Source organism: Drosophila subpulchrella, chromosome X (genome assembly GCF_014743375.2).
Source record: "Drosophila subpulchrella strain 33 F10 #4 breed RU33 chromosome X, RU_Dsub_v1.1 Primary Assembly, whole genome shotgun sequence".
In the NCBI taxonomy this organism is placed as follows: Eukaryota; Metazoa; Arthropoda; class Insecta; order Diptera; family Drosophilidae; genus Drosophila; species Drosophila subpulchrella.
Window position 1 is genome coordinate 24,435,972 of NC_050613.1, and position 18,300 is coordinate 24,454,271.

The 18,300-nt window shown below is 49.1% G+C and overlaps 5 protein-coding genes across 7 annotated transcripts; 3 read left to right on the top strand and 2 right to left on the bottom strand.

The window, feature by feature from the left end:
- Nucleotides 1–301: 301 nt before the first annotated feature.
- LOC119557955 (fumarate hydratase, mitochondrial) lies at nucleotides 302–4,550 on the top strand. Of its 2 annotated transcripts, none has more exons than XM_037870990.1 (5): nucleotides 302–482; nucleotides 2,086–2,217; nucleotides 3,004–3,204; nucleotides 3,273–4,077; nucleotides 4,141–4,550. In XM_037870990.1, exons 1-5 carry the CDS (start codon nucleotides 396–398, stop codon nucleotides 4,401–4,403), a joined length of 1,488 nt encoding a protein of 495 aa, XP_037726918.1. In that variant the 5' UTR covers nucleotides 302–395; the 3' UTR covers nucleotides 4,404–4,550. The 2 variants fall into 2 exon arrangements, with proteins under 2 accessions (XP_037726918.1, XP_037726919.1); XM_037870991.1 differs by lacking the exon at nucleotides 302–482 and adding an exon at nucleotides 1,875–2,016.
- On the top strand, nucleotides 4,494–6,834 carry LOC119557954 (probable fumarate hydratase, mitochondrial). Its single transcript, XM_037870989.1, has 5 exons — nucleotides 4,494–4,635; nucleotides 4,690–4,854; nucleotides 4,915–5,118; nucleotides 5,643–6,447; nucleotides 6,504–6,834. The coding sequence occupies exons 1-5, from the start codon at nucleotides 4,558–4,560 to the stop codon at nucleotides 6,761–6,763; spliced, it is 1,512 nt and encodes a 503-aa protein (XP_037726917.1). The 5' UTR covers nucleotides 4,494–4,557; the 3' UTR covers nucleotides 6,764–6,834.
- Nucleotides 6,835–7,013: 179 nt separating this feature from the next.
- Nucleotides 7,014–10,133, top strand: LOC119557953. Its single transcript, XM_037870988.1, has 5 exons — nucleotides 7,014–7,631; nucleotides 7,688–7,884; nucleotides 7,946–8,683; nucleotides 8,743–9,756; nucleotides 9,820–10,133. Exons 2-5 carry the CDS (start codon nucleotides 7,720–7,722, stop codon nucleotides 10,021–10,023), a joined length of 2,121 nt encoding a protein of 706 aa, XP_037726916.1. The 5' UTR covers nucleotides 7,014–7,631; nucleotides 7,688–7,719; the 3' UTR covers nucleotides 10,024–10,133.
- A 920-nt stretch (nucleotides 10,134–11,053) lies between these two features.
- Nucleotides 11,054–12,281, bottom strand: LOC119556204 (diphthine methyltransferase). Its single transcript, XM_037868161.1, has one exon. It carries the CDS (start codon nucleotides 12,242–12,244, stop codon nucleotides 11,168–11,170), a length of 1,077 nt encoding a protein of 358 aa, XP_037724089.1. The 5' UTR covers nucleotides 12,245–12,281; the 3' UTR covers nucleotides 11,054–11,167.
- A 50-nt stretch (nucleotides 12,282–12,331) lies between these two features.
- Nucleotides 12,332–18,041, bottom strand: LOC119556203 (myb-like protein P). Of its 2 annotated transcripts, XM_037868160.1 has the most exons (3): nucleotides 16,200–18,041; nucleotides 15,447–15,932; nucleotides 12,332–14,471 (listed from the first exon to the last, which is right to left on the bottom strand). In XM_037868160.1, the coding sequence occupies exons 1-3, from the start codon at nucleotides 17,061–17,063 to the stop codon at nucleotides 12,864–12,866; spliced, it is 2,958 nt and encodes a 985-aa protein (XP_037724088.1). In that variant the 5' UTR covers nucleotides 17,064–18,041; the 3' UTR covers nucleotides 12,332–12,863. The 2 variants fall into 2 exon arrangements, with proteins under 2 accessions (XP_037724088.1, XP_037724087.1); XM_037868159.1 differs by having other exon boundaries at nucleotides 15,447–18,041.
- Between the last annotated feature and the right edge of the window lie 259 nt (nucleotides 18,042–18,300).

Here is an 18,300-nt window from a genome sequence, read left to right on the forward strand (position 1 = left end):
GGCAAAAATGGAATATTAAAGTTTATTAATTTTGAAAACATGAAAGATTTGTTTTCTTACAGCAAAAGCTGGGAGCTGTTAGGTATTTCCGTATAAAGTATGTGTGAACCTAACAATTTTCCAAAGCTTGTTATCTATTTGATATATTACAATATTAAAATTGTATTTTGATTAACATTTAACCCTTTTCTTTAATGATTTTTTAAATCTCAATATTTGTCAATTATAATTTTAGCAACAATCGATGACAACTATCGATAAGCGAAAGTCTGCACCCGCGCATCGAAGCTTTGTTGTTGTTTTTGTTGGTGTTGTTGTGGTGGGCTCGTCCGTGAAAGATCACTTGGCAAACTTATTTATTTTGTTAATTACTTAATTAAGAAATAAGCATAAAGATGGTGCTACCGTTATTGCAACGCTCCTCGCTTCGCGGCATTCAGCAAATTACGAAACCCTGGGCTGCCATTGGAAGTTTGCGCCTGGTAAGGATTTCAAATTAACATTGGATATATTTTCCCTCGATATGGCCAATATCGCGCCTTATGTAATGCTTGTTTCGCCCATCAACCGCCTATAACTCCAAAAATGCATTTATTTGTAAACAAAACAAGGCGAAAAGAAGTGCAAAGGAAAACGCATAAAAAAAAGCCGGCGTTTCGTAATCATTATACAATGGAAAATGGAAGTGACCGCCTTCCAGCAGCCAGCCACTGGAAGCATCTTGTACAACTACAACTTCGACCACTTGTGGACCCAGTCCAATTGGACTTTCGGGCTGGCCTTCCAATTGGAAGCCGCTGCATTGATTTTTTCACTCAATTTTTCTTAGGTTTTAGTTTTTTTTGCAATTCGCACTCAAATCACATGAGAAAAACGAACAAAACAAACTCACACCGCGAAAAAAACTCGCGAAACGAGTTGTAATTCAAGAAATTTTGCTGCTCAGCAAATTCTTGTTTTCGGCAATTGAATTAAAACCGGTTAATTTATAAATATTCGTAAGCATGGTAATATTTAATTGCCGACCACTGTAATACACTCCCTGTTATTCAGATAATCGCTTTATATATATGGTACCAGATAGTAGGAACAGTCGGGCATAAATTACACTCATAAATTTAAGGAAAGTGATACCATCACACATTGCTGGTCAAAATATTAGCACTAGGAATTAAAAAAATAAAAAGTTTTTTAAATTCTAAGCCTTAACAACCTATATTATAACTTTTTGCTCGCAGATAATGCTTTTAATCTAAAATTAATCAATAAACTTGGTACCTTTCACTTTTTTTTGATTAACTTACATTAAATTTTAAAGAATTATTATTAATATTTTTTGTGTGGAATAAAGATTCGATTGTGTTTTAGAAATTTTTCGAATATACATAGGATTCATAGGATGATTCATGCCATTGAGTGCATTTTTTTCAACAAAGATTGCATTTTAAGTACAATATTTCATGTTATACTACTCTAAGTTAACGAACCCTGAACATTTTCCATAGATACAGTAAATTAAAACAAGTTGATCAAGAGTTTCTTAATAAAAATAAAGTTAGAATGGTTAGGATAAGAACCAGAATATACTTTTAGTTCCTTGTAGATTATATATTTATGATATATTTTGAACCTTGAGTGTTATTTTTGTGGCCTGTTCTGTTTCCTAAGTGCCAAAGCGCAGCTGATTAGCAAAGCACCCCATGCCAAGTAGGGTCTTCAGTGCCTAGTCTTCGGTCCCCTCGAGAACCGCCCTCTTTTTACACCTCCACAGTTCCAATTTGTTTTTTGTTGAGAGCGCTCTTTCAAGAATCTGTTCGCCGTTCACTCGGGGCTTAGATTTATTTCACTTTATAGAGTAGAGGCGCCCGGTCTTATCGGTCTCCGTTGTTCAACGCCTCAGTTAACTTCGAGCAGCAGCCGTCGTCGAGTGTTCGTCCTCTGGTTTCTCACTTGTGATTTCCCAGCTCCGATTGCAACCAACTTATCTCTCATCTATCAACTATCTCACTTGAAATGGTCAGATGAGCCCCCCTAAATATGTATTCTTCGTATAGCCCGCTCTTAATCTGGTAATTTTCCCCGCAGGCCTCCCAGGAATTTCGCGTGGAGAGCGACACCTTTGGCGAGCTGAAGGTTCCCGCGGACAAATACTATGGCGCCCAGACGATGCGATCCCAGATCAACTTCCCCATCGGAGGGGCCACCGAACGGATGCCCGTGAGTAATACCGCCTAGTAATTCCCATCGTAAATCTCGAGGAGTAATTAACCCCCGTCGTTTATATAATTAAAAGTTACTGGCTAAAGCTTTGGGTAAATAATGACAATGGAACCGAGTCTCTATATCATTACTTATTAGAATTTTTAATTTATTGGCTACCCTTTTTAGGTTTTATGTGAAAAAACCCAAGTACCAATCATTTTAATTAACTTTTCAATGACTTCATATCTTTTGAATAAGTACCCTCTTAATTAATTTGCTATATAGCAATCATTTTCCCATCACTTAATAAGGTTTTCTGAAAAATATTTGTAAAATTTATGTATATTAAAACAAGTTTCCAACTGTTAGATTAAGTATATTCAGTTCTTTATTTTCGATTTTATGTTCAAGGTTCAAAAAGTAGCGAGGTTTAGCTAATTACAAAGTATAATAATGTGGAAACTTAGCCTTGCTTACCAAAAACGGAGAAAATACATTTGTACATTCGAGATTAATGCGCTTTTTCAAGGCTTAGAAAAGTTGCAATGCATTGTAAATTATGGAAAATGGATTTAAATGCATCGATTGAGTTTAAGAATCCAAAAAATGTAGGCCAAGTAATTCATAGAAAACAAAAAAAGTGGAGAACAGAACTGGAACCATCTAAAAATGTGGGATTAAGTGGTTAACTTGAGAGTTATATGATCGAGCCTAAAGGAAATGGTACTGTTTTTGGTTGTAAGACCTTTTAAAAACATTTATAGTATCTGATATACTTATGATCCTATCTCTCCTCCCCAGAAACCCGTGGTGCAGGCCATGGGCATCCTGAAGAAGGCCGCCGCCGAGGTGAACAAGGAGTTCGGACTGGACAGCAAGGTGAGCGATGCGATCTCGAAGGCGGCCGACGATGTGATCTCCGGCAAGCTGTACGCCGACCACTTCCCGCTGGTCATCTGGCAGACGGGTTCCGGCACCCAGAGCAACATGAATGTGAATGAGGTGGGTTGGGGACTCATCATCTCCTTCATTGGCCACTTCTTTATAACTCTACCTTGCCCGCTAACCAGGTCATCAGCAACCGCGCCATCGAGCTGCTGGGCGGCAAGCTGGGCTCCAAGACGCCCGTGCATCCCAACGATCATGTGAACAAGTCGCAGAGCTCCAATGACACCTTCCCCACCGCCATCCACATCTCGGTGGCCCTGCAGCTGAACAACAACCTCAAGCCGGCGATCAAGACGCTGCACGACGCTCTGCGCGCCAAGTCGGAGGAGTTCAAGGACATCATCAAGATCGGACGTACCCACACCATGGACGCGGTGCCCCTGACCCTGGGTCAGGAGTTCAGCGGCTATGCCCAGCAGTTGGCCTACGCCCAGGAGCGGATCGATGCCTGTCTGCCACGTGTCTACGAGCTCGCCCTGGGCGGCACTGCCGTGGGAACTGGTCTGAATACCCGCAAGGGATTCGCCGAGAAGTGCGCGGCCAAGATTGCCGAGCTGACCAACCTGCCATTCGTCACTGCGCCCAACAAGTTCGAGGCCCTGGCTGCCCGCGATGCCATGGTCGAGGTCCATGGTGTCCTGAATACCATCGCCGTCAGCCTGATGAAGATCGCCAACGACATCCGCTTCCTGGGTTCGGGTCCGCGGTGCGGCCTGGGCGAGCTATCGCTGCCGGAGAACGAGCCCGGCAGCTCCATCATGCCCGGCAAGGTGAATCCCACGCAGTGCGAGTCGCTCACCATGCTCTCCGCCCAGGTGATGGGCAACCAGGTGGCCGTGACCATCGGCGGCTCCAACGGACACTTCGAGCTGAACGTGTTCAAGCCCCTGATCGTGTCCAATGTGCTGCGCTCCATTCGCCTGTTGTGTAAGCTTGGCAGATGAAGGGTTTTGATTATGCGGCTTCTATATTCTTTTATTTCCTTTTTAGCTGACGGCAGCAGGACCTTCACTGCCAACTGCGTGAGTGGCATCCAGGCCAACCGCGAGAACATTGCCAAGATCATGAACGAGTCCCTGATGCTGGTCACCGCCCTGAATCCCCACATTGGCTACGACAAGGCTGCCAAGATCGCCAAGACGGCGCACAAGAACGGAACGACCCTCAAGGAGGAGGCCATCAATCTGGGCTACCTCACGGAGGAGCAGTTCAAGGAGTGGGTGCGCCCGGAACAGATGCTGGGACCCAAGTAGAGCAGTAGGCAGTAGGCCAACCGGCCGCCGTCTGACCCCAAAATTCACCCATCGCTGTCATCGGAATTTCATATTTGTCGGTTTTCCAAGCTTGTCGGGCTTAAGTTCGTTTGTATATGAATCGCTCGGAATCGCAGATCAATAATAACTGAAAATGCTGAAGCAAATCAATAGCCTGATCCTGGCCAGACGCCATCTCTGGGTGGCTGGCGGTGGTCTGCGGGCCAAGGAAGTGAGTAGAGTTGGCATGTGGGGTTCTATTCTCTAGATGGAACGCTTTTCGCAGGGCGACAAGGGCAAAGGCAAGGGTAAGGGCAAGGAGAACGAGAAGTTCCGCATGGAGAAGGACACCTTTGGGGAGCTCAAGGTGCCGGCGGACAAGCTTTATGGAGCCCAGACGATGCGGTCCAAGCTGAACTTTCCCATTGGCGATATAGCCGAGCGCATGCCGGTAGGGATTCTCCAGCTATTGAGAGCTCTCCTCCTTAACTTATTACCCCACTGCCCGCAGATGCCTGTGATCCAGGCCATGGGCATTCTAAAGAAGGCCTGTGCCGAGGTCAACAAGGAGTTCGGCCTGGACGGCAAGATCTCGGACGCCGTCTCCTGCGCCTGCGACGATGTGATCTCCGGCAAGCTGTACAAGCAGGGGCACTTCCCACTGGTCATCTGGCAAACTGGTTCCGGCACCCAGTCCAATATGAACACCAACGAGGTGAGATTGAGTGGGGAGCAGGGTAAAGTGATATAGTACGAGGTATTATAGGTACTATTAAAGGCTTTGAGGCCGAATATTGCCAAGTCCTCTACTAGGATAATGGATAATGAAATAATTTCCATAATATTCCAATGTTGGACGAATTTCTCAATTTTTTTAATTCTATTTTCGAAATTTTTTCTAGAATATTGAAAAAATTTAAGAATTTTGTAAAAACTATTCTAAAACAGATGGTATTCGTTAGCTAAGATTCATTATCGATACAAAACCGTCATTATTTTATTTTTGGTTTTAATTATCGTAAAGTTTTTGCAAATAAATTATTCAAATATGTGCATTTTCAAAAATATTTTTCAACAAAATCAAGTGTTGTAAAGTGTTTTACTTTAAATATGTTCTGTAAAAAGGTAATTTATAAGAAAAATGTTTTTTAAACATTTATTAAATTTATATGAATAGAAAGGATTATAAACTAAATATAATTGCTTAGCTTTTTAAAATATTTTCTTAATACTTCGCAGGTGATCAGCAATGCGGCCATCAAGATGATGGGTGGCGAACTGGGCAGCAAGAAGCCGGTCCATCCCAACGACCATGTGAACAAGTCGCAGAGCTCCAACGACACCTTCCCCACCGCCATCCACATCTCGGTGGGCATGGAGCTGAACGAGCGACTGATTCCGTCGGTGACCCACCTGCGGGATGCCGTCAAATCCAAGTCGGATGAGTTCAAGGACATCATCAAGATTGGCCGCACCCATCTGATGGACGCAGTTCCGCTGACCCTGGGCCAGGAGTTCAGTGGCTATGCGCAGCAGCTGACCTACGGCCTGGACAGGATCAAGACCTGTCTGCCGAGGGTCTACGAGCTGGCCCTGGGCGGCACTGCGGTGGGCACTGGCCTGAACACCCACAAGGGATTCGCCGAGAAGGTGGCCAAGCGGATCGCCGAGCTCACCTGTCTGCCCTTCGTGACGGCGCCCAATAAGTTCGAGGCCTTGGCCGCCAGGGATGCCATGGTGGAGGTCCATGGAGTGCTCAATACGATCGCCGTCAGCCTGATGAAGATCGCCAATGATATCCGACTGCTGGGATCGGGTCCGCGTTGCGGACTGGGGGAGCTCTTGTTGCCGGAGAACGAGCCCGGTAGCTCCATTATGCCCGGCAAGGTGAATCCCACGCAGTGCGAATCGATGACCATGCTGTGCGCCCAGGTGATGGGCAACCAGGTGGCCGTGACCATCGGCGGCTCCAACGGGCACTTCGAGTTGAATGTCTTCAAACCATTGATAATATCGAATGTGCTGCGCTCCATACGACTGCTAGGTGGGTTTTTTATGATATTTGTCGAGGATCCTAGTAAGAATACTGCTTCTCCACAGCCGACGGCAGCATGACCTTTAGCAAGAACTGCGTGGAGGGACTGCAGGCCAATAAAGAGAGGATCGACAAGATCATGAACGAGTCGCTGATGCTGGTCACCGCCCTGAATCCCCACATTGGCTACGACAAGTCCGCCCAGATCGCGAAGACGGCCCACAAGAACAAGACGACCCTGAAGGAGGAGGCCCTGAAGACCGGCATCACCGAGGAGCAGTTCAAGGAGTGGGTCAACCCCAAGGAGATGCTGGGACCCAAGTGATCCTCGTCTTAGTTACTATCGTTGTTGTTAGTTAAATTTAATAAATTTGCCATGTTTAAAGATTATTAAAAGTAATGAATGTCTTGGTTTTTATAAAGAAATATCAGAAATACCTTAATTTTTAAATATTTCACGTTTTTCATAAAAAAGTAACTGTTTTTGGCTTTCAAATTTTAAATGGTTTGAGTCCCAGCTAAACGCCGCAGGTTGGGGTCACCGTTATCGATTTTTAAACCGCAATATACCATTAATCGTAGTGGTCACACTGGCTCTATGCTGTTTTTAACTTTTTCTTTGTTTTTAACGTAAATTCCAGCGTTATTAGCTGCCGTTTTTAAGCGGAATATAAACAAAAAAAGCAGATAAACAAGTGTTCATTTCAGTGGCCTTTTTCCTGATCGAAGAAATTCGAACTGGAAGCGATTATCTAACGACAAAATCGAAACGAGCGTTGGAGTAGGCGCAGATAAAAAGCATAAGGCAACCAGGCAAGTTGGCTCTCGTAAATTATCCGTTCTGACCAGTTTAAAAAAAAGAGCAAAATCAGTGTAGCCCACACCAGGAATCGAAGAAAAGGCGATATATCTTTCGAGACAGAGAAAAACCAACCTTTCGGATTCGCGGATTTTGCCTTGTAGTTGCACCACCACCCACTCTGCAACACCCCGCCCCCTTCAACTGCACCGCCCACTTCCAATACCCACAAACAAAAAATTTATATTTACGACGCAAAAACATAACAATCGAATCGAAACCAGCTGTTTTGTTATCGATCGACGGTATCGATCGATCACACACACATGAGCAACGTTGGCGAAGAAGAAGAGTCAGCCAGAGTTAAGCACCAAGAAACCTAAAGAAAAATAAGGTAATTTTTAACTTAAACTAATTAGATGGTTAATTGAGAGGGGATTTCGATTGCAGGCACTTAAGCCGAGGTCTTTGTGGGCCGAAAGATGTCTGTGAGACTGCTGACCGTGCGACTGATCAAACATGGTCGCTACATTTTGCGCAGCTATTGTAAACGTGATATACACGCCAACATTTTGGACCAGAATCAATTGAAGACAAGAAGCAAGCGAGGCTTTCCCCTACCCTCCAGCGCCGCCCATGTGCTGCGGGTGAGTAGCCATAGATTCCCTTTGGGTAGAAAGCCTTTTAAATCATCCCAATCCCCGCCAGACAACGCCCCAGCAGGCGGCCAAATCGGTGGTCAATGTAGTGCCCCGCACCACCAGTTCCCCGGCGGGAACACCACTGAATGCCAGCTCGCCCAGCAGCAGCAGTGGTCTCTTCCGTGTGGGCCAACATGCCCGCAAACTCTTCATCGACAACATCCTCAGCCGGGTGACCACCACCTATTCGGAGGATCTGCGCCAGCGGGCCACCCGTAAGCTTTTCTTCGGCGATTCTGCACCATTTTTCGCCCTCATCGGCGTTAGTCTGGCCTCCGGATCGGGTGTGCTCAGCAAGGAGGATGAACTGGAGGGCGTGTGCTGGGAGATTCGGGAGGCAGCTGGCCGGCTGCAGAGAGCCTGGAACCAGGACGAGATCTCCGAGACGCTGGACAGCAAGTTCAGCATCGATGACTTGGAAATCGGGCCACCCATTGCCAAAGGTTGTGCCGCTGTCGTTTACGCAGCGGGTTTTAAGAAGGATGGGGCCTCCGGGGAGACATCCGTCCATCCCGATACTGAGCCGCCACAGGCCACTCCCGCCTTTGCGCCGAATAGCTGGAGTGCCCACGAGATGATGTCGCCGCTGCAGAACATGTCGCGCTTTGTCCACAACTTTGGCGGCTCCGTGGACAATATCTTCCACTACAGCCAGCCCTCGGCGGCCAGTGACTTTGTGGGCGCCCAGGAGAGGGAGCAGGAGCAGCAGCAGGACCAGGACCCCAAAAGCAGTGCCTTCAATGTGGTAAATAAAAAATCAGTAAACAGCCTTGATTTGAGTACTCATCCTCCCTTTACTTGCAGAATTCCTCAGCGAATCCAAAGATAAACAGCTCTGTGGACCGCTATCCGCTGGCCCTGAAAATGATGTTTAACTACGACATCCAGAGCAACGCCTTGTCCATCCTGCGTGCCATGTACAAGGAGACAGTGCCGGCCCGTCAGCGGGGCATGAACGAGGCCTCCGACGAGTGGGAACGCTTGCTGCAGAACCAGACGGTTGCCCTGCCGCCGCACCCCAATATAGTCTGCATGTTTGGTTTCTTTTGCGACGAGGTTCGCAACTTTCCCGATGGTCACCTCTTGTACCCGGTCGCGCAGCCGCAAAGGATCAATCCGCAGGGCTATGGGCGCAACATGTCGCTGTATCTGCTGATGAAGCGCTACGACCACAGCCTGCGCGGCCTGCTCGACAACCAGGAGCTGGACACGCGCACTCGCATCCTGCTGCTGGCCCAAATGCTCGAGGCTGTCAACCACCTGAGTCGCCACGGAGTGGCCCATCGAGATCTCAAGTCGGACAATGTGCTTATCGAGCTGCAGGACGATGCCTCGCCGGTGCTGGTGCTTTCGGACTTCGGCTGCTGCCTGGCGGACAAGGTGCACGGCCTGCGCCTGCCGTATGTGTCCCACGACGTGGACAAGGGCGGCAATGCAGCGCTGATGGCACCGGAGATCTTCAACACGATGCCCGGCCCATTTGCCGTGCTCAACTACGGCAAAGCCGATCTGTGGGCATGTGGTGCTCTGGCCTATGAGATCTTCGGCAGCCACAATCCCTTCTACTCGAACAGCGGCGGCCTGGCACGCGAGCGTGGCGAGCTGACTCTGTCGCTGAGGAACAGCGATTACCGGCAGGAGCAGCTGCCTCCGATGAGCGATGCCTGCCCGCCGCTGTTGCAGGAGCTGGTCTACAACATCCTCAATCCCAACCCGTCCAAGCGGGTCAGTCCGGATATTGCGGCAAATGTGGTGCAGCTGTTCCTGTGGGCCCCGTCCAATTGGCTGAAGGCGGGTGGCATGCCCAACAGCTCCGAGGTGGGTGCCTAATAACCAGGCAGTCTCTTTGTTTATATTGCTAATTATATGTCCCATTTGCAGATCCTCCAGTGGCTGCTTTCGCTGACCACCAAGATAATGTGCGAGGGTCGTCCGCAGCTGGGCGCCGGACCGCTGGCGATGCCAGTGGCCACCAATGGACGACGCGCCTACGTGGAGTACCTGCTCATCTGCAGCTTCCTGGCACGCGCCCGGCTGCGTCGCATTCGCGGGGCCCTCAACTGGATCCAGAATGTGGTGGCGTAGGCTATTGGCCCCGGGATATCTACTTGTTACCCTGAGAAAATCAAATGGAAAAGCGTGTGATACCTATATTTTACATATGTATTTATAAAACAAGTTAAAAATTAACCGCATGCTCTCCGCACAATTGTCTATTGCTCCTGGAGGTCCTCCAGTTCCTGGTTCAGCAGCTGCCCCTCGGCCAGTGCGTCCTCGTATTCGGCCTTCACGCGCAGGATGAGCTCGCTGAGGGCCAGTGGCACCTCCAGCGAGTCGCCAAAGCCGTTCCTCAAGTCATCCATCAAAATCTGGACAATCTGGCTCATCTCCTTAATGCTCCTGCGTGCCCGCTCTATACGCTCCTCGAGATCGTCGTCCATATCTCGGTTGGCTGGGTTCACTTGGGGATGCTGCGGGGATTAAAAGTGCGCTATATAAAATGGCTAAAGGACTTGGATTAGCAATTACCATGACTGGAACTTTTTTTTTTTTTATATATTAAGTTACTTCCTTCCGTGAATGACTAGAACTTCTCGAATTAATTTTATGTTCGGCAAATTCGAATGTCTTTTTGACAGTACGCTAACAACGATAACGATTACTCCCGCCAGGGCTTCAGTAGTTTCCGAATGTTATCGATTGCCATCAGGGCTGAAGAATTTTCAAATTTTGAAAAAATCTGGTTTTCGAAAACATTTTTCGTAAATTGCTGAAATAATAAAACTTTCTAATTTTTTTCATCAAAATAAATTAAATTAATTTACATAACAAAACATTCCTCCCAGGGCACTTATGATTTCAGATGTTATCGATAAGAAAAATTTAAAAATAAATCAAATTAAAAAAAGGTTTTCTCAAAATATCTCTTAAGTTATTAAAATATAGTGACTTTCTTTTTAATTACAAAAGTTTTTTTATTAAAATGCATTTTAGTTTATTTACAAAACATTCCTGCCAGGTCTTCAGCGATTTCAAAATGGTATCAACTGCCTCAGGAGTGATAAAATTTCAAAAAATTCAGCGTTTTGAAATCATTTTGTTTAAATTGTTGAAATAAGGCATCAAAACAAAGTTTATTTATTTAAAAAAAAAACATTTAAATTATTTTACAAAACAAAACATTTGTTTTAAGTCTATCAAATCAATTTAAAGTACAGAAAATCAAAACCTATTTGCTAATCTCCACGCGACTGACGCACAACTTGTGATCGTAGAAGGAACAGGTGGCCATGGTCAACGATCCATCATATTTGTTGCCGAAAGGAGCCCAATCAGCGCCGTAGCAGATGCTCTTGTGCTCCTCATAGGCGCCCAGCAAACTCAAGCCAGGCGCACTGGCATCCAGCTGCACCACGCTGAAGTTGGTGTACATGCAGGCGGCCAGGATGAGATCGGGATGAAGGGGATGCGGCCTCAGCCGCCAGATGCCACCGCCCAGGTCCAGCTCGGCCAGAGTTCGCTTCATGGACCGGGTATCGAACAAACGCAGCTGCTCATCATAGCTGCCCGTGAGCAGATGATGCTCGTGCCTCGGATGACTTAGCAGGCAGGTCACTCCGGCCGCGTGCGCCCGGTTTGTCCAGGCACGCTGCTCCGTCCGCAAATCGTGGGCCATCAGGAGCATATCGTCGCCACCGCTGTACAAAAGATGCGGTGACCAGCGATCAAAGGCACAGGTCCAGGCCTCAAAGCCATGTGATGACCAGGACCGCTCCCGGCTAATCACGCCCTGTGGCGAGTACTTCAGTAGATGCAGGCCACCCTTGGAATCCGAGATGGCCAGTTGAATGGTGGTCTGCTCCTCATCCCGACGCCAGTCCAGGGCCAGAGCCAAGGGGGATTCCTCCTGCGACTCCTCCTCCTCCGCCAGGCAAAAGCACGTGCGTTTCTGTAGCTTCTGTTCATCCCTTAGGAATTCATAGATTTCCAGCTGACCCAATGAGTTAACTGTGGCCAGATGGGGATGACCTTCACCGCTACCGGCTGGCAGCCACTTCATGTCCAGTATGGCCGCCGTTTCGATGCACTGCAGCCGCTTCAGGCTGGAATCTGGGTCTCCAAAATGGTATAAATAAACGCGGCCTTTGCGGGGACGCTTGGGGGAGATCTCCTGCTCCTCCCCCTCATCCTGGACCAACTGGTAGGTGCCGCAGGCAAAGAAGCTGCTTTCCGGATCATCCTGCGGCAGCCACTCCACGGAATCCGCCGAGTATTCCGTATCTTCGCTGTGGAGCGTTGTAAACATGTTTATAATCAGCTGCTCTCAGTTATCGATAGTTGATAGCTTCCGCCAGGGCTTCCTTCGATAAGTCCCTGCCAATCGACCGTTCCCTTTTGAATCTTATTAGATTTATTTGTTATTTTCGCTTTTTTTGCTAATTTAAAAAATTAATAGTTAATACATATAACTACTTAGTGCTCTGTTTACGCGCTACATATTCTGGATTAGGTTTAGTTGATCTCGTCCCTCGCTCGTAGTTTTTAGCTGCACTTCCTCGATTTTCAGTGGTTTTTGGGGCGTCACAGTGTTATTTTTGTTTTTTCTTTTTTTTCGGGGGGCTTTTTGGGGCTGCCAGGCATCCTTCTTATTGCACTCGATCCTTGATCTCCGCTTACGATCACTTTTTACAAAATCTATCTTTCAAGTACCTCGCGACACATATTAAAAAACATATTTAAAAAAAACTCTTATTGATAACTATAGACAATCCCTACTCATCGCAGATCTCTCCCTCGTTTGTGCGTCCAACGCCTTGATGGTGTTCTCTTGGTTTCTTGGCGTTTATGGCGGCCTGGCTACCACCACATCATCCACGCCATCCCCTCTAGCGGTTGGTGCTGCAACTGTGACGCCTCCGCGATCCTCATTTGGTCTTCATCACAATGATGGGCTCGAGTATCTTCAACATGTCATTGTTCTCGGGTGCTCCGGTTCCATTGCCGCCGCCAGAGCCGGGAGCTCCTCCCCCTCCGCCGGCCGCATTCCCATAATCCTTGACCACCTGCAGTTTGCTGAAGCCGGGATGTGGCTGCTGCTGCTGCTGATGGAGCTGCTGCTGCTGATGGAGCTGCTGCTGCTGGTGCTGACTGATGGTCACCAGGCGGTGCTGCTGGTTAAGCACAATCGCCTCGTGATGCGGATGCTGCACCAACTGTTGCTGCTGCTGCTGCTGCAGGCTGCCGGCAATCTGTTGCAACTCGTGCTGCTGCAACTGCAATGCCGGCAACTGCTCGTGGTCATCGGAACCATCGCCGCCGCCGCCTCCGTCCAAGGGGGAATCGTCGTCATCCGCCTTGACCACCGTGACAAAGCCACCATCGCTGCCCGTGCCCGTGACCGAAACGGCTTCACTCTCGTACAACTGCTGCTCGGCACTGATGTCCTCGTCCTCGTCCTCATCCTCCTCCTCGGTCTTGGCCCGGAACTCGGTGCTGGTGGCACTGCTACTGCGCGGCGTATGACTGCGCATGCGTCGCATGCGGGCGTATTCCGCCTGCTTGGACAGCCGCTCCTTGCGCTCGTCCGTATTCTCGGTGGCCCGGATTTGCGCCCGCTTCAGTCGCGCCCGCTCGCTCAGCTTCTGGAGACGCGTGGCCCGCTGCTCGGGCGTCTCATTGGCACGCACCGCCCGCTGATGGGCTGCCATCTTGTCCAGTCGCAGTCGCTTCTCCTCCTCCGTCTCGTATTTGTTTGCACCGCTACGTCGCGGCGTTGACACCGGCGTTCGACTGTCGCCATCGGCCGTGGAATGTACATGTATCTGACTCAGCTGAAGCTGCTCATGATGCTGCTGGGATGTCTGCGATAGTGGCCTGCCGCGACGCGGCGTACTGGTGGCCAGCTGCGGCACGGACAGCATCTGGTTAAGCTCCTGCTCCAGTAGGCTGTTCACCTTCAGTTGCTCCTCGCTGGCCAGCGGATTCTTGCGCGGTCTGCCCCGGCCCACAGTGGCGGTGACAATTTGTGGCGTTGTTGTCGTCACCGCCGCCGCCGTCGGCGGCTCCTGGTGTCCACCCAATCCGGTGACCGTAAGCGTTGGATTCGCCGCCAAAATGTTGTACTGTCCACCGGACGGACTGTTTGCGCCACTGGCGTTGGCAAAGTTGACGGGCGTAAAGGGCGGCGGCACTGGATTCGGTCCGATGCCAATCTGGAAGCCGTTGTGATACATCGGATAGTAGGCGGTGGTGGTGGTGCCACCCGCACCCGTTGTTGTGCCCGCCGTCACGACGCCCACATGGCCGACATTGGTGGTACTGGTGGTGCTGTTGCTGCTGCTGGTGGTGTTGGGGAAGGTGTGGGCCAGGTAGGGGAACTGGTTGTACAGCTGCTGGGCCTGGCCGGGCGTCGCCTTGAGGAGCTTCTGCTCCCCGCTGGCGGTCGTCACGATCACCTTGGTCTCGTTGTGGCCCAGGCTAACAGACCCGCTGTTATCGTTGCCGCCCGCTGATCCCGGAGCATCGCTGTCCGACTGCAAGAAGGGTAGAGGAGTGGAAAGCCAACGGGTGAGTCGGTTTGGTTTGGGTTAGGGTTTCTTTTTTCTTTTCTCTAAGGAGTACAGAAATCTCTAATAGTTAATTGTATAGCTCAATTTAAAATAAGACTGCTTTGTGAGTTTGAAAATGGGTTTATAGATCGGTTTCTGAAAAGGAGCGAGTGAGTATGATGGTGTAACAGAGATAGAAAGGGGAAACACACACACCGCACACAAGCCTCAGTTCGATTTATTGCGAATTAAAACCAATTTTCGTTTGTTTCTTGTTGGTAAAAGTTTCTTTACATCGCTAAATAATTCTTTTGGTTCTTCCAACAAAAAATAATACAAACAACCAACAATAACGAATACAAAAAGGAGGTTAAAAGCTTTTCGGTTAAGAAACAAACAAAAAGAAATGTCCATCATCCTACTTTCCAGTTTCAATCATTTTCCTATGAAGCAGTTGATTTCACCAACTGCAAGGAAAAGTTTTGAGGTTCATGAGTTCATTTGCAAAAGTTTGATATTTTACCAGTGCTACGAATTTGCTTTCGATTCCACATATCTCTGCAACTGCAAAAGTCATTTATTGTTATTCATTGTTCTGTTTAATTTAAATTTAACCTTCACCAGACTTGAAAAGTTACTTTAAAAACAATCAAAACTGGCAAACTGCAATATTATATGATAACGAAAGGATAGAACTGTGGAATCGTTAAAATGTCTACGACTTGGTGTTAAAGATAAGTTGTAAACGATGCAGCGGTTCGTTAAATTTGAACCACCTGGGCAGCCGCTGCATCGTTTACAAACAGGATTTATATCTTGAGATTGGACTGGAGTGGTTGGGACTCCCTTTGCTGCGTTACGGTGTGTGTGCTTGGGGATGCTATCGCCTCTACTTTTTGTGATCACCGAACATTCGGTAACCATCACCCTATTTCCTTGCTAAGGCTGCTGCATACGCACCTGAAGTTCCTGCTTCTTGGCGGCATATTTGTGCGGGTAGAGCTCCAGTTGGCCACCGGCGATGCTGAAGTGGGGTACATGCGCCTGGAGCAGCTTGGTGGTGCCCTTGCCACCATCATCGCCATAGATCTGCTGCACAAAAATGCTGCCCGGCTCGGTGCCCTCGAGCAGCGCGGCCGTGACCTGTTGCTGCTGCTGCCCGGTGATGGTGTACCGCTGATGCTGCTGCTGCTGGAGTTGCTGCTGGGTGATCTGCTGCTGCTGCTGCTGCTGCGGAGTCTGGGGCTCCTGCTTCAGCTGCATGGGCGGACGCAGAGAGCCGGGCGCCAGAAACATACCCTGTCCCATGTACTCCACTCCAGCCAGGGCCTGGTGCTGCTGATAGGCGGCTGCTGTCACCAAATGCTGCTGATCCTGATCCGTGGGCTGGGGGGTGCCTGCCTCGTCCGTTGTCGTCGCCGTCGTCGTCGTCGCTGTGGTGGCCGCCTGGTTTAGATTGATAGTGTGTTCGTTAGTACAATTGGCTGCCGCCGCTGCTGCGGCTGCTGCTGCAACAGCCAGCACCTGCTGCTGCTGCTGCTGTTGTTGCTGCTGCTGCTGCTGCTGTTGTTGCTGCTGTTGCTGCTGCTGCTGTTGCTGGTGGTGGTGCTGCTGGTCCGTTGACGACGAGGAGGATGTCGGCGTTGAGACGACCACCGACGACGAACCACCGTGCACCACAACATGCTTCAGTATCTTCTTCTTTTCTCTGACCTTTTTGGCATAGTCGTTCAGCTTTCTCAGTCTTTCCTTGCGCTCCTCCGGTGACTCATTGGCGATCCTCTGGCGCGCCCTGGCCGCCATCTCCGCCAGCCGTAGCTTTCGCTGATCGTTCGTCTCGCTGGCCCGATACATGCGCATCCTTTCGGCCAGCTTGGCCAAACGCTTGGCCCTCTGGTCCGGCGATTCCATGGCCCGGCGTAGCCGCTGCCTGGCCGCATTCCTCACCAGCCGCATGGCCCTCTCTATGTCCGACTCATTCTGCCGCCTCTGACGATTGGCCTCTGCATTCCGTAGTAGCCGCTTGCGATACTCGTCCTCGCTCTCGCGCTGCCGTCGCTCCCGCATCCTTTCAGCATTTCTGGCCAGACGGCGCTGGCGTGCCTCGGGACTCTCGTTCCACCTCTGCTGGTGGCCAGTGGTGGAGCCACCTGTTATCGAGGCGGAGCTGGCACTGCTCGTCGGTCCGAGGGGAGTGGGTGGCTGTTGTTGCTGCTGCGACTGCTGCTGCTGCAACTGTTGCTGCTTCAGTGGGGTGTGGGCATAAAGCTGAAGATGCTGCTGCTGGAACTGCAGTTGATCCTGTTGCTGCTGGTGAAGATGCTGCTGCTGCTGGAACTGCTGTTGTTGCTGCTGCTGTTGATGCTGCTGCTGCTGCTGGTGTTGCTGCTGCACGTGTTGCTGCTGCTGTTGCTGTTGCAACTGCAACTGGTGATGCGAGGAGAGGGGTACCAACAAAGCTGAGGGATGCTCGATGAGGAGGCGGGCATTGGAGCCATTGATGGCCAGCACATGGGTGGCGTACTGCTGCTGATCAAGTGAGGGCTCTATTTTTATCCCATTGGGATCTGGTTCCATTCTTGGTCAAAAGCCGGGGGCAACAACAATCGAAATTGTCGTCTATCGGGGGGCTTCGAGGAGTAGTTGTAGTTGTACTTGTAGTTTCTATGTTGTTGGTTATCGAAAGGATGAGCGCAGTCCTTTCGATACCTTCGATAACATCTAGGGGCCGCGCTCTTGCTCTCTCCCTCGCACTCTCCCGCTCTTTTGCTGCTCCTTGGCGTTTCCTCTTTGTGTTTGTTTTGTTTCGAATATGCCCACAAGTTATATAAAGAATATGTGTGTGAGTGCCTTGTGCTGGCGCCGCCGTTATTATCGCCCTCCCGCTCACTCACTCGCTCACACGTTCTGCGCCGATACGATCGCTAACTGTTATTGCTGTGGTCCTCGATCATTTTCGTATTTTCTCTTTTTATGATATGAATGCTTTTCCTTCTTTTGGCTGCGCCTTTTTGGTTGCCAATTTGGTGCGTTTTTTAAAAAACGCGTGCTTCTTCTTTCGAGTAAGTGACAATTGGCGCCGCCGCCGCGCTGCTGCTGCGCTGCCAATCGATTTTTCACATGATTATACACACACACCCATGCAGCACGCCGCTCGCACACACACACGCACTACAGAAGCACACTCACACATGGGCGCAGCGTACGTGTGTGCGAGTTTTTTTCCGCTCCTTATTTTGCTTTTCGCACAATTCTTAACCCACTGTTGGTCGGTTGTTCCATTTAATCGCTATGTTTCGCAGCCTGGCGCTCCTTTGGCGGGCTAAAAACTGGAGTGGCGGCGCAGCAACCGCAGCTACCGACTTCGACTGCAAATGGCGGGGGTTTTTCCCTTACAGCATATGTCTTGCCCTGTCGACCGGATCGTAGTGTCTTTGACTCGAACGTTATTTTGTTGCTTTTTCGGAATTCGTGGCACTGTTCTTTTGATTTAATTTACTTAATTTTATTTCAGTTGTTTTCATTTTCTGAATAGTTCAGTTTAGAGGTGGAGAAACATCGATGGAAATATCGATGCTACGATTGCAGGCCGACAATTTGAAAATATCGATATTAACCTGCTTGCCTCTTATATCAGGAGTGTGTCTCCGCTAGGTCTGGAGCTTGCATTGGATAATTTCAAATTATCAAATTCAAGACTATCGATATAAATAGTATCGGAAATTGGCATTTTGGCGGGAGAATGTCAATGCTGGGTGGGTGTATTGGCTGACAGTGGGAAAAAAGTTCGTTTTCTTTAATAAACTATAGTTTT

What these genes read in the sequence shown, in the direction of transcription:
- LOC119557955 (XM_037870990.1), top strand. Translation starts at nt 396, where the DNA reads ATGGTGCTACCGTTATTGCAACGCTCCTCGCTTCGCGGCATTCAGCAA. An exon ending in GGGCCACCGAACGGATGCCC is followed by an intron (nt 2,218 to 3,003) that starts GTGAGTAATACC and finishes TCTCCTCCCCAG; the next exon opens with AAACCCGTGGTGCAGGCCAT. An exon ending in GCGCTCCATTCGCCTGTTGT is followed by an intron (nt 4,078 to 4,140) that starts GTAAGCTTGGCA and finishes TTTCCTTTTTAG; the next exon opens with CTGACGGCAGCAGGACCTTC.
- LOC119557954 (XM_037870989.1), top strand. Translation starts at nt 4,558, where the DNA reads ATGCTGAAGCAAATCAATAGCCTGATCCTGGCCAGACGCCATCTCTGG. An exon ending in ATATAGCCGAGCGCATGCCG is followed by an intron (nt 4,855 to 4,914) that starts GTAGGGATTCTC and finishes CACTGCCCGCAG; the next exon opens with ATGCCTGTGATCCAGGCCAT. An exon ending in CCAATATGAACACCAACGAG is followed by an intron (nt 5,119 to 5,642) that starts GTGAGATTGAGT and finishes AATACTTCGCAG; the next exon opens with GTGATCAGCAATGCGGCCAT.
- LOC119557953 (XM_037870988.1), top strand. Translation starts at nt 7,720, where the DNA reads ATGTCTGTGAGACTGCTGACCGTGCGACTGATCAAACATGGTCGCTAC. An exon ending in GCGCCGCCCATGTGCTGCGG is followed by an intron (nt 7,885 to 7,945) that starts GTGAGTAGCCAT and finishes AATCCCCGCCAG; the next exon opens with ACAACGCCCCAGCAGGCGGC. An exon ending in GCATGCCCAACAGCTCCGAG is followed by an intron (nt 9,757 to 9,819) that starts GTGGGTGCCTAA and finishes TCCCATTTGCAG; the next exon opens with ATCCTCCAGTGGCTGCTTTC.
- LOC119556204 (XM_037868161.1), bottom strand. Translation starts at nt 12,244, where the DNA reads ATGTTTACAACGCTCCACAGCGAAGATACGGAATACTCGGCGGATTCC.
- LOC119556203 (XM_037868159.1), bottom strand. Translation starts at nt 17,063, where the DNA reads ATGGAACCAGATCCCAATGGGATAAAAATAGAGCCCTCACTTGATCAG. An exon ending in CCAAGAAGCAGGAACTTCAG is followed by an intron (nt 14,472 to 15,446) that starts GTGCGTATGCAG and finishes CCCTTCTTGCAG; the next exon opens with TCGGACAGCGATGCTCCGGG.